The sequence below is a fragment of the Phragmites australis genome, chromosome 2, assembly GCF_958298935.1.
Source record: "Phragmites australis chromosome 2, lpPhrAust1.1, whole genome shotgun sequence".
Classification (NCBI taxonomy): Eukaryota; Viridiplantae; Streptophyta; class Magnoliopsida; order Poales; family Poaceae; genus Phragmites; species Phragmites australis.
In genome coordinates, this window is record NC_084922.1 from 3193011 (window position 1) to 3204774 (window position 11764).

General features: G+C 43.3%; 1 protein-coding gene across 1 annotated transcript; it reads left to right on the forward strand.

Annotated features, from left to right (window-relative positions):
* Positions 1-7454: 7454 nt before the first annotated feature.
* Positions 7455-8969, forward strand: LOC133909765 (expansin-A9-like). The gene is made up of 2 exons (XM_062352321.1): positions 7455-7788; positions 8098-8969. The coding sequence occupies exons 1-2, from the start codon at positions 7659-7661 to the stop codon at positions 8715-8717; spliced, it is 750 nt and encodes a 249-aa protein (XP_062208305.1). The 5' UTR covers positions 7455-7658; the 3' UTR covers positions 8718-8969.
* Positions 8970-11764: the final 2795 nt, after the last annotated feature.

Sequence of the window (11764 nt, forward strand, 5' to 3'; positions counted from 1 at the left end):
TGTCAAGTTTTCAATTATTTGAATGTGCGAAGGGTCTGCACATTTGTCTAGATAATCCGTAGGATTTGAGTTAATTGGGATTTGCGAATTGTCTGCACATTTTTTAGAGTGGTCGAATATTTCTACGAAAAATTCATATTTGAATAGTGTTTTCAACAATGATGAATATTGTTTTCATCTCTGAACTTCTTCTATGTATTGAAACTTTTGGGAACTGCTTTGAATTGATTTGAGATTTCAATTGAGTATTTTGATTATAGACTAACTGGAGTTAGAGTTGAAGATATGTGTTTGCTTGTCTCATGGTGTGCAGATGATAGATGCAATCTGATGATCGATGGTGGGATGATCAGGGCTAAGCAGGGAGCGTGGTGCTGGACGATCAAGAAGGCCGGACGGAGTCAAGAATGATCATAGCAGTACACATAGAGGTCGAACAAGGCATATGATGAAGGATAGTGAATGTGACGTATTGATAAAGTCAAGCGAAAGGGATGCCAATGTAAGTCACAAGGCGATCCGAAGGATTGGAAGCGGGAGAGACTTGCCAGCGGTCAAGATCGTAAGACGGAGGACACGTGTCGACATCGGAGCGCTGGCTTTCGGAGAAGCAAGTAGTGACTAGTCACGCATTCAAAAGTATGCTAGGGTTTCGTGGTTTGACCTCAAAACCATGGAAGAGCTGGAGGACCACGTGGCACCATCGTGAAGCTTGAGACGAAGCTAAGTTGTAGAGAAGCCGTGGCCATTCGATGACTGGAGCTAAAAACGGACAAAAATACATTCAATGGTATATAGAAGTACCCTGGAGGGTGGTAGGTAGGTGGTGCACTTTGGTAACAAGGAAATTTGGCCACCAAGGAGCCTTCCTAGGGCTATAAATAGAGAGATAGGGTTGTGTAAACCTCTTGAGCCAGCCATTTGAGGGCCTAGAGATAGGTTTTGGAGGAAAAGAGAGGGTAGGCTTAGCCTTTGTAATAAGTTAAAGCTTTTATGAGAGAAATCTTTGTAATCCGTCGAAAATAAAACCGACCTCTGTGCTTAATGGAGATGTTTCTCTTGCATATACTTGTGCTCATCTAATTCTAATCTCCTATTTTTGGTTCCCTTGCTTTCATTACAAAATTTTCCCTTTTCAAGTTGATTTTCGTTTTTGCATTTGAGTACCGATCTTTTCATCTCGTGAAGTTGTTTTTCTTATTGCTAGATGCATAAATCTCACATACTCATGTATATGAGAGGGTCTTGAGTTTTTTTGCATCTAGATCATCAACTTTGGGAGCATCTTCACCTGGTGACCATCTTTGATCTTTTGGTAATTCTTCTCAAGATTCGAGATTTGTGTGGGGTTGAGTCATGGATTGATTTACTGAGACACATTGTGCTCTATTCCAACCATGAGACCTATTTCTTGTTGGATCTTCAAGTTTACTTTTTAATTTTTTGTTCGTTGTTATGCAAAATCCGGAAACTCCGGACCCAACTTCGGAACCTCCGCATTCTCTGGACTCTCCGGACAATTCTTCGGAACCTCCGGAACTTCTATGTTGTGTGAAGAATTTTCGTTGCGTGTTTGTATTGCGCTTTATTGTGATTTTCTTTTAGAGGTACGTTGGGTGATCAAATAGGAGAATGCCATCTATTTCACCACTCTCGATCCTTGTAGAGCCATGTATGAATAGCTTGAAAATTTTGAGAGAAACTAAGTTTGAGTTCTCGTAGAGTCACCCCCTAATGTTCACACCATAGATACAAAATGGGTTCTCAAAAATTAATAGGAGGAGGATGGGTTTGTAGCGAGAGACAAGGATAGACTAGTGGCTCAAAATTTCACTCAAATAGGGGGGATAGACTTTGGAGAGACTTTTACACCGGTATCTAGGCTATAAGCTATTAATATCCTTCTTGCTTTTGCAACATCTTAGAGTTTCAAGCTGTATCAAATAGATGTCAACATTGCAATTCTAAATTGTTTCATACCGAAAGAGGTCTATGTCAAGCAACTCCCAGGCTTTGAACACTCTAAATACCCTTAGAGAGTTTACAAGCTTCAGAAAACTTTGCATTGACTTAAGCAAGCACTTATGTCTTGGTATGATAGACTTAGAACTTTTTTGTTAGAGCATGGGTATATTATAGGGTCGGTTGATAAAACTTTATTCACTCTCAGGCATGATAAAATTTTTCTACTTGTTCATATTTACATGAATGATATTATTTTTTTGGTTCTTTTCATGCATTTATGGCCAAATTTGTAGAAACTATGAGTAGGGAGTTTGAGATGTCGATGATGGGTAAGCTTAATTTCTTCCTTGGACTTCAAATCAAGTAATGCAAGTAAAGTATATTCGTCCATCAGATGAAGTACACCAAGGACCTACTGAAGAAATTCGACATGAGCGACGCGAAGCCTTTGGCGACCCCGATGGCCACATGATGGTGCTTGATCCGAATGAAGATGGCGAGGCGATGGACCAACACGAGTGAATAAGCATGATCGACTCTCTCCTGTATTTGATGGTGACACAACCGGACATCCACTTCACCGTATGTCTATGCACGCGCTTCCAAGTTTCACCGAGGACGTCTCACCGCCAAGCGGTGAAACACATTCTGAGGTACCTTAAGCACACTCTTGAGTATGGACTTTGGTTTTTTCATCCTCTTTGCTCTCTCTTCGTGGATTTTTGGATGCGGATTTTGCAGGTTATAGAATTGACAAGAAGAGTACCTCTGGTAATTGTCATTTTTTGGGTACTTCTCTTGTGTGTTGATCTTCTTGCAAGCATTCTAGTGTTGCACAGTCTACTACTGAAGTTGAATATGTAGCTGTTTCTAACTGTTGCTCATAGATTTTGTGAATGGTTGCTACCTTGAGTGACTTTGGGTTATATTTCAGGAGTATGCTACTTTTGTGTGACAACACCGGTGCCATAAGCTTAGTCAATAACCCAGTTCAACACTTCAGAACCAAACACATAGATGTGAGATTCCACTTTTTAGGAGACCACAATGAGAAATGAGATATTGAGTTGAGCTACATAGATACCCAACACTAGCTAGCCAATATCTTTACCAAACCTCTAGATGCAACAAGGTTTGCCTTTCTGAGGGGAGAGCTTAGTGTGTATCATCCCTATGGCATTATGTGAGGAGGAGTTACCTTTGCATATACTCTATCTTACTTTTGTTGCATTTACGTTGCATATCATATTTTAAGATAATCATATTAGCAAGCTTTACTTATATGTTCTTTGTATTTTCTTGTACTAGTTGTGAATTTGTGGTAAGTATAGTGAATGTATAACAAGTTGTGCTAGCTTAGGCTATTACTAAAATGTGACATAAAATTTGTTGAGCAAGCTTGTCTTTTTAAGAATGAACTTGAAATATGAACATAATCTTTTGTCACCCTTGAATATTTGCTTTAGCTTGATTAGTGCTTAAATTAGAGCTAGTTCTGTGAAAAGCTTGTGCCAGGCCGTTTTGTTCAGCTCAGCGGATTGGGGTTCTTTGATCTTCATCTATGTAAATGTTTAGCTCATGATTAATCTTTGGGAGAGCATGTGCTCTTTTGTGTCGCAAAGGTATAACTTGTTTTGGCTTTGTGAAAAATTACATATCTTGAATCCTATGTTGAGTTAATAAAATAAATGATCAAGTTTTGAGCCAAATTGAATCTAATATGGTGGCTTAAGGTTTCATGTGATTTGCCAAAGAAGTGAACCTATGGTTGCTAAAAGCTCACTTGAGGATAGTTAAATGATCAAATGAGAGTTAACTTGTGTTTTTTAATGTTCTAAGAATATTCTTTTTCATGTTATCAAATTAAGGCTTGGATTGATATGTGGGTATTTGCATAGCCTGTCAGGTTAAACTTGGTTGCCTAGTTTGAACTTGATATAGTACTAGTTTCTCTGATCTTTGTATTGATTATGAAACTATGGATGTTTTTATGGTGACATCTTTTGGATAATTGAACAATATGATCAAAACTTGTTTCACTCCCGGTGCTTGTGGCATGAACTCATTTTGAGACTTTGTGCGTATTTGAGCTATATAGTTTACTCCTTATAGTGCTTTGGCATATCTAATCCTTGCAAGTACTTTGTGATCTATATGTGAAGCTTTGTAGGTTTATATTTTATTTGCACATATTTAGCATTGTCTTGTATCCTTGATGTTTGTATTGCTAAATAGGGAGAAAATATGCCTAAAAATATTATGCATAAATATTCAACAAATGGGAAGAAAATTACATTTATTTAGAAATGAAAGGGAGAAAAATAGAAAATATGCAATCATCAAGGAAGAGCATGTGTTTTTGGGTTTTTTTTTTAGTTTTTTTTGTTCTTTTGAGGTTTTGGCTTCTCTTTGCCTCCCTTTGGTCTTTTGCGATTCTTCTTATGCCAAGTGATGTGTTTTGCTCTTTCGTGAGGTTTTTTGTTCACTTGGATGTGCTTCATTTCTTTAAACTAAAATCTTTGTGCTATGAGGGTTGTCAATACAGTCATAAGGGGGAGATCGAGAAACAAATTGAAATGTGCCTTAATTTATGTGTGATGAGTGATTGACAAGGTTGTCGATTTAGTTTGTCGAGTTTTTGATTGCCTGGGATGTGCAAAGGGTCTGCACATTTGTTCAGATAATTTGTAGAATTGGAGTAAACTGGGGTTTGTGGTGTGTCCGCATATTTTTTTGAACAGTCCACACTTTTGCAGAGTGCCTGAATATTTTTTTCAGAGAGTTCACACTTGAACAGTGTTTTCAGCAATGATAAATAGTATTTTTAGCTCTGAACTTCTTCTATGCATTGGAACTTTTTGGGAAGTGCTTTGAATTGATTTGAGGTTTTAATTGAGCATTTTGATTATGGACTAACTAGAGTTGGAGTTAGAGATATGTGTTTGCTTGTCTCATGGTGTGCAGGTGATGGATGCAATTTGGCGGTCAATGGCGGGATGATAGGGCTAAGCGGGAAGCTTGGTGCCAGACGATCGAGGAGACCAGACGGAGTTAAGAATGATCCTAGTAGTACACATGGAGGTCAAGCAAGGCATGAGATAAATGATGATGAAAGCGACGTGTTAACAAAGTCAAGCGAAGGGGATACCGGTGCAAGTGACAAGGCGACTTGAAGGATCAGGAGCGAGAGAGACTTGCTAGCGGTCAAGATTGCAAGACGAAAGACACGTGTTGACATCGGAGCGCTTGCTTGTGGAGAAACAAGTAGCAACTAGTCATGCTTTGAAAAGCATATTAGGGTTTCGCGGTTTGACCTTAAAACCGTGGAAGAGCTGTAGGACCACGTGACACCATCGTGAATCTTGAGGCGAAGCTAAGTCGTAGAGAAGCCGTGGCCATTTGATGGTTGGAGCTAAAAACGGATGAAAATTCCCTCGGTGGTAGGTGAGAGTATACTAGAGGGTGATAGGTAGGAGGGACACTTTGATAATAAGGAAACTTTACCACCAAGGAGCATCTCTAGGGCTATAAATAGAGGGGCAGGGCTTTATAGATCCCTTGAGCCAGTCATTTGAGTGGCTAGTGATAGGTTTTGGAGGAAAGAAGATGGTAGACTTAGCCTTTGTAATAGGTTAGAGTTTTTATAAGAGAAATTTTTGTAATCTACCAAAAATAAAACTGACCTTTGTACTTAATGAAGATATTTCTCTTGCATATGCTCATGCTCATCTACTTCTAGTTTCCTACTTTTGCTTCCATTGTTTTCATTGCATGTTTTTTCTTTGTCAAGTTGATTTTCTTTTTTGCCTTTGAGCAACGATCTTTTCATGTTGTGGAGTTGTTCTTCTTGTTGCTAGATGCATAAATCTTACATACTCATGTATATGAGAGGGTCTTGAGTTCCTTGCATTTAGATCATCAACTTGGGGAGCATCTTCATCCGCTGACCACCTTTGATCTTTTGGTGATTCTTCTCAAGATCCAAGATTTGTGGGGGTTGAGTTATGGATTGATTTGCTGAGACATACTGTGCTCTATTCCAACCATGAGACTCACGTCTTATTGAATCTTCAAGTTTGATTTTAATTTTTTGTTTGTTTTTCTGCAAAAATCCGGAACCTCCGGACCCAACTTCGGAACCTTCACATTCCTTGGACTCTCCGGACAATTATCCGGAACCTCCGAAACTTCTGTGTTGGGTGAAAATTTTTCACTAGGTGTTTGTGTTGTACTTTGTTTTGATTATCTTTTAGAGGTGCGTTGGGTGATTAAATAGGAGGAGACCATGTATTTTATAAGATGTCTATTCACCCCTCCTCTAATCGTTACTCTCGATCCTACAATAACTTATATACAACCCGGGCCAGAAGTGGCCTCTCTCTGAATCAACTAGATCAAACTGAAGCATTTAGGATCACAATTGGCAACCTCCAGCAAATGATTGATGTCAGAGTGAGGGGTAATGGAAATTTTCCCAAAATAAATTTAAACATTGTATGGAAAAAATTTCAGTTGTGAAAATGGAGAATGTAGTCATAATTAGTGTGCCCACTCTGTGATCGTCGGTTAGGTGTCTGTTGGAGTAATTTGCAGTAAAGAGCATTCTGTTCATCTTCTCTTTGTTATTAGCCCAATCATTTGTAAACCATATGATATTACTTGCTACTACGACTATCTTTTTAATTTACCCAGCTTAGCATGATTCGTTCATTGTTGTGCTTGATTTGATAATGCCGCATGATTTCATGGTTTGGTTGTTGCCAGAGTAGAGTATCTTATCTGCCACACCGGGAGTGGCCTCTGAATTGACTAACCTGAACTGAAGCATGAAGGATCACAATTCACAACCTTCAGCAAATATTGAGGTCAGACTGAGGGCAATGGAATTTTTCCCAAAAGAAAATATAAAATCACATGGAAATTTCAGTTGTAAGAAGGGAAAAAAAGTGTAGTCACACTCACACCTTTAATCTTTTAAATCAAGGAGCTACGCCCTGAATCATTCCGGTGTGTTGCTCCGTTCTGAACTTGTGATCTATTTTTCTTAGGGAATTTGAACTTGTGCGCTGCTGAAATAAACCTGAAGAAAGAGAATTATGGCCAAATGGAAAGATAAATGAATTATGTTAGCTTGAAATATGCCCAAGCACTTTTAGCAACTCTAGCATATACAGTATCATACACGTACGTACTTGTTTTGCAAAATGACGTGAACAACAGAGAGCAATAAACTTACTTGTTCAGAGACTTCACCATTTGGCTACCCGAAAACGATAGGATCACGGGCAGAATTCTACTTACAGAGTGGTCTCGCTCGTGCGCACATGAAACTCTGCCTTCCAAGTAACAACCACCGGGACTCGTATGACCATAATTCAGGGAGAGGATTGATCATGTCACATGACGAAGATTCATCGGTTGAATTACTTGGCTCACTTCATTTGCTGCCCTTGGGATGATTAGCCACCAGCTGCCAGCATACTACTGCGTAAGCGTGATCCATGACCCATGACCCATGATTGATCCGATACGAAACAGGGAAGCCACATGTATGCGGTGTGCACGCATGATCGATCGCCTCGCCGGCGGTTGCAAGCTTATAAGTAGTAGAGAAGACATGTTAAGCTTCTGTGCAGTCGGAACTAATTCAGTTGCAAGGTCTGGCTAAGCAGGCAGCGTCTTGGTGAGAGACGATGGAGGAGAAGGCGATGCTGTTCTTGCTGCTGAGCTTGTGCATCTCTCTGCTAAAGATCTCGGTGGCTCAGCAGTGGACAGCGGCCACCGCGACGTTCTATGGCGGCAGCGACGCGTCCGGCACCATGGGTAACAGATCGTGGCCTCACATCTCTCTTTTGGACAGGTTCTCATCAGTGGCTCCTACAAAGGATTTCAATTTGGTTTTATAATTTTTTTTCATCGATGAAAAGATTGAAATTCACAAAATTTTACAGAGATTTTACCGAAATTTTGATCATTTTTTATTCTCTGCTCTGTAGATTCTACATATCAATGAAAGAAAATTCTGATATTAGATATTTCGTTTTCCAACTAAATTCGTGAAATTTTAAACCCTGTTCCGACCGATGCGTTCGTTGCACTGATGCGCACTTTATGTTGCGTGCATGCATGCAGGCGGGTCGTGCGGGTACGGCAACATGTACAGCGCCGGGTACGGGACGCAGACGACGGCGCTGAGCACGGCGCTCTACGGCGACGGGGCCTCCTGCGGCGCCTGCTACCTCGTCACCTGCGACGCCACGCAGACGCAGTGGTGCAAGCAGGGGACGTCCGTCACCGTCACGGCCACCAACTTCTGCCCGCCCAACTACAGCGACGACGGCGGCTGGTGCAACCCTCCCCGGCAGCACTTCGACATGTCGCAGCCAGCGTGGGAGACCATCGCCGTGTACCAGGCCGGCATCGTCCCCGTAAGGTACACGAGGACGCCGTGCCGGAAGAGCGGCGGCATACGGTTCGGCATCAACGGGCACGACTACTTCGACCTCGTGCTCGTCACCAACGTCGGCGGCGCCGGCGCGGTGGCCGCGGTGTGGATAAAGGGCTCCGGCACGGACTGGCTGACGATGAGCCGGAACTGGGGGGAGAACTGGCAGAGCGGCGCCTACCTCACAGGGCAGAGCTTGTCGTTCAGGGTGCAGACGGACGACGGCAAGGTCGTGACGGCGTACGACGCGGCGCCGGCGGATTGGCAGTTCGGCAGCACCTACGAGTCCTCGGTGAACTTCTACTAGAGACTAGGCGCCATAGCCGATCGGGTGGCAACTAGCTGGGCCGATTGGCCTCACTTCAGATCCATGAGTTGAAAAAGAGGCCGAGGAGACAACTGTTTGGGCCATATTAACAACCCATAAGTTTGGGGAGAAAAAAAATCCTTATGTACATATTATCTCATTTTCTTTCATGTTCTTGTAAGAAAACTTTCATATCGATGTTTTACGAATTTCACGGTGACTGAGTTTGGTACAGTAAAGTTACTTCGTTAGGCTGCCTACATGGACCTCTGGGTCCCTTGATTGACAAAATTACAGCATTTCCGTGTGACATTTTTGGTGCTGAAGCGTACCGTGGAATGTGATTTTCTTAGTGATAATGTTATGTTGCACAACAGAGATATTACCAAGTTTACATGATCATATTTGCCAGATTACTATATTATATATTGATTTCACGTGTGCAATTACTAGTAAAGAGAAAGCACCGAGATTATGAGCTTGCATATTATTTTCCCTTCCTTGGTGGCAAAAACTCACCCGATTCATAGCCTTGGACTTGTCTCGGATTTTCTTGAGAATCATGATATAAGCATATGTTGTGTTTGCCTCAAGATTGTTGCTTGCAATCTGACGCGATCGTCACCTTGTGAATTTTAGTGTCCATGGCAAGCGATAGTGCCTCTCCAGGGATGCAGGCCGGATCAGTGAGGCCAGGAAAGTCATGAACCGACGCCCCCTGAAAGCCTCCATTGAAGTCCCGGCATACTCCGAGCGCCAGTCCTCGGCGTCTTCCTCAACAACCCCCCGCGCGTGGCTCGTCCGCGACTGCCACCGCGGCCGCGCCCTCCTCTGCGACGGCGCTCGCCTCCTCGTCTGGAACCCTGTGTCCCACGACCGGCGCTTCGTGCCCCGACCGCCCGTGTGCGACCGTTTCTCCCACGGCATCGGCGTAGTGCTCCTCCGTGACGACGTCGCTTGCCGCAGCTTTCGCGTTGCCGTCGCGTTCGTCGAGGCGTGCTTCACGGTCGACGCGGTCTACTCGTCGGGCACGGGCGCGTGGGCCAACCACATCACAGCGCAAGCCCCGGCCTCCAGCTCCATTCCCTGGAGGCAGAAGCCTGGTGCCGCCGTTGGCGACGCCGTAGCTCGATGACGACCGCGTTCTCTCACTCAAGCTGCACGCCCGCGGCCAGCAGGTCCTGGCCATCCTCGAGCCGAGCGATAGTGGTATAAATCATACTATTTTGTTGATTGAATATTCAAAGTTACAACTTACAAATATATAATATTTAAACTATCACCTAAAAGAGTGTGAACACGTCGTGTATGTATTTATACATGTATGGAAAGATGTAAAGGAGAGAAGTTAAAGAGATGCTCACGTGAATGGGCAGGAATAGTATGAACACGTCGTGCATGCATTAATGCATGCATAGGAAGATTAAAAAAGAGAAATCAAAGAGATGCTTGTGTAAACGGGCAGAAAATCTAACACTGCCTCGCAGTTGAGACGGGAGCTTGCTGGACGTTGAGACTGGAGTGAAACTCTTGGAAGACCGAAGTGAGCAACCATTTAGTGAAGATATCGGTGTACTGAGAGGACGTCGGGACATACGTAACATGGACGTCACCGAGGCCGACGCGTTCGTGAATAAAGTGCAGGTCAATCTCACCACATGCTTGGTATGCTGATGCTGGACCGGGTTGCTGGAGAGATAGACCATGCTGACGTTGTCGCAATAAACAACAGTGGCACGCTGAAGTGGATTGTGGAGCTCCATGAGCAACTGACGCAGCTAACAAGCCTTCGTAACACCATTGGCGACAACACGATACTCAACTTCAGCATTGGACCAGGATACTGTATTCTGCCGTTTGGACGATCAAGAGATAAGATTGTCTCCGAGGAAGACCGCATAACCAGAGGTGGACTGAGTGTCAGGACAACCAGCCTAATCAACATCGGTGTAGACAGTCAAAATAGTGGTGGAGGTGCGGTGAAGAGCAAGACCATAATCAAGAGTCCCCTGAAAGTATCTCAGACTGTGTTTCACTAAATTAAGATGAGGTTCACGAGGGTCGTGCAAAAATAAGCAGACTTGTTGTACGGTATAAGCGATATCTGGACGAGTAAAAGTCAAATATTGTAGAGCACCTGCCAGACTGTGGTAGTGAGTCGGGTCATCCATGGGAGCACCATCACCGGAGAGCTTAGCATGTGTGTCAACTAGGGTGCTACAGGCTTACATGCTGACATCCCTTCCCGCTCCAAGATATTTAGGATATACTGTCGCTGCAAGAGAAAAAGAGTACCATCACAATGATTAACCGTAATTCCCAAAAAATGATGAAGAGGTCCAAGGTTGTTCATCGCAAATTCCTGTTGAAGAGCCACAATAGTGTGACGAAGAAGACTCAGAGATGAAGCTGTCAAGACAATATCATCGACATATAGGAGCAGGTAAATAGTATCTGAACCATGCCAAAAAATGAATAAGGATATGTCAGACTTGGCCTCCACAAAACCAAGAGACAGGAGGTGGGAGGCAAATTGACTATACCATGCTCGAGGTGCCTACTTGAGTCCATAGAGTGACTTGTTCAATCGACACACATCATCAGGCTGAGCAGGGTCAACAAAACCAGAGGGCTGCGCACAGTAGACTGTCTCAGAAAGTGTTCCATGTAGGAAGGCATTCTTCACGTCGAGCTGATGAATTGGCTAGGCATGGGAGAGAGCCAATGCGAAAACTGTGCAGACAGTAGCGGGTTTGACGACAGGTCTGAAAGTTTCATCAAAGTCAATGTCGGGACGTTGGATGAAACCACGAAAAACTCAACGAGCCTTATAGCGATCAAGAGAACCATCCGACCGAAACTTGAGATGAAAGACCCATTTGTCGGTGACAATATTTGCACCTAGAGATCGAGGAATGAGATCACAAGTGCTGTTTGCCTGGAGAGACTCAAACTCTTCAGTCATAGCAGCGCGCCAATTAGGATCTGACAGAGCGCCACAATACATCTTAGGAATCAGCGAGAGGGTGGAGGCATGAAGGTTCATG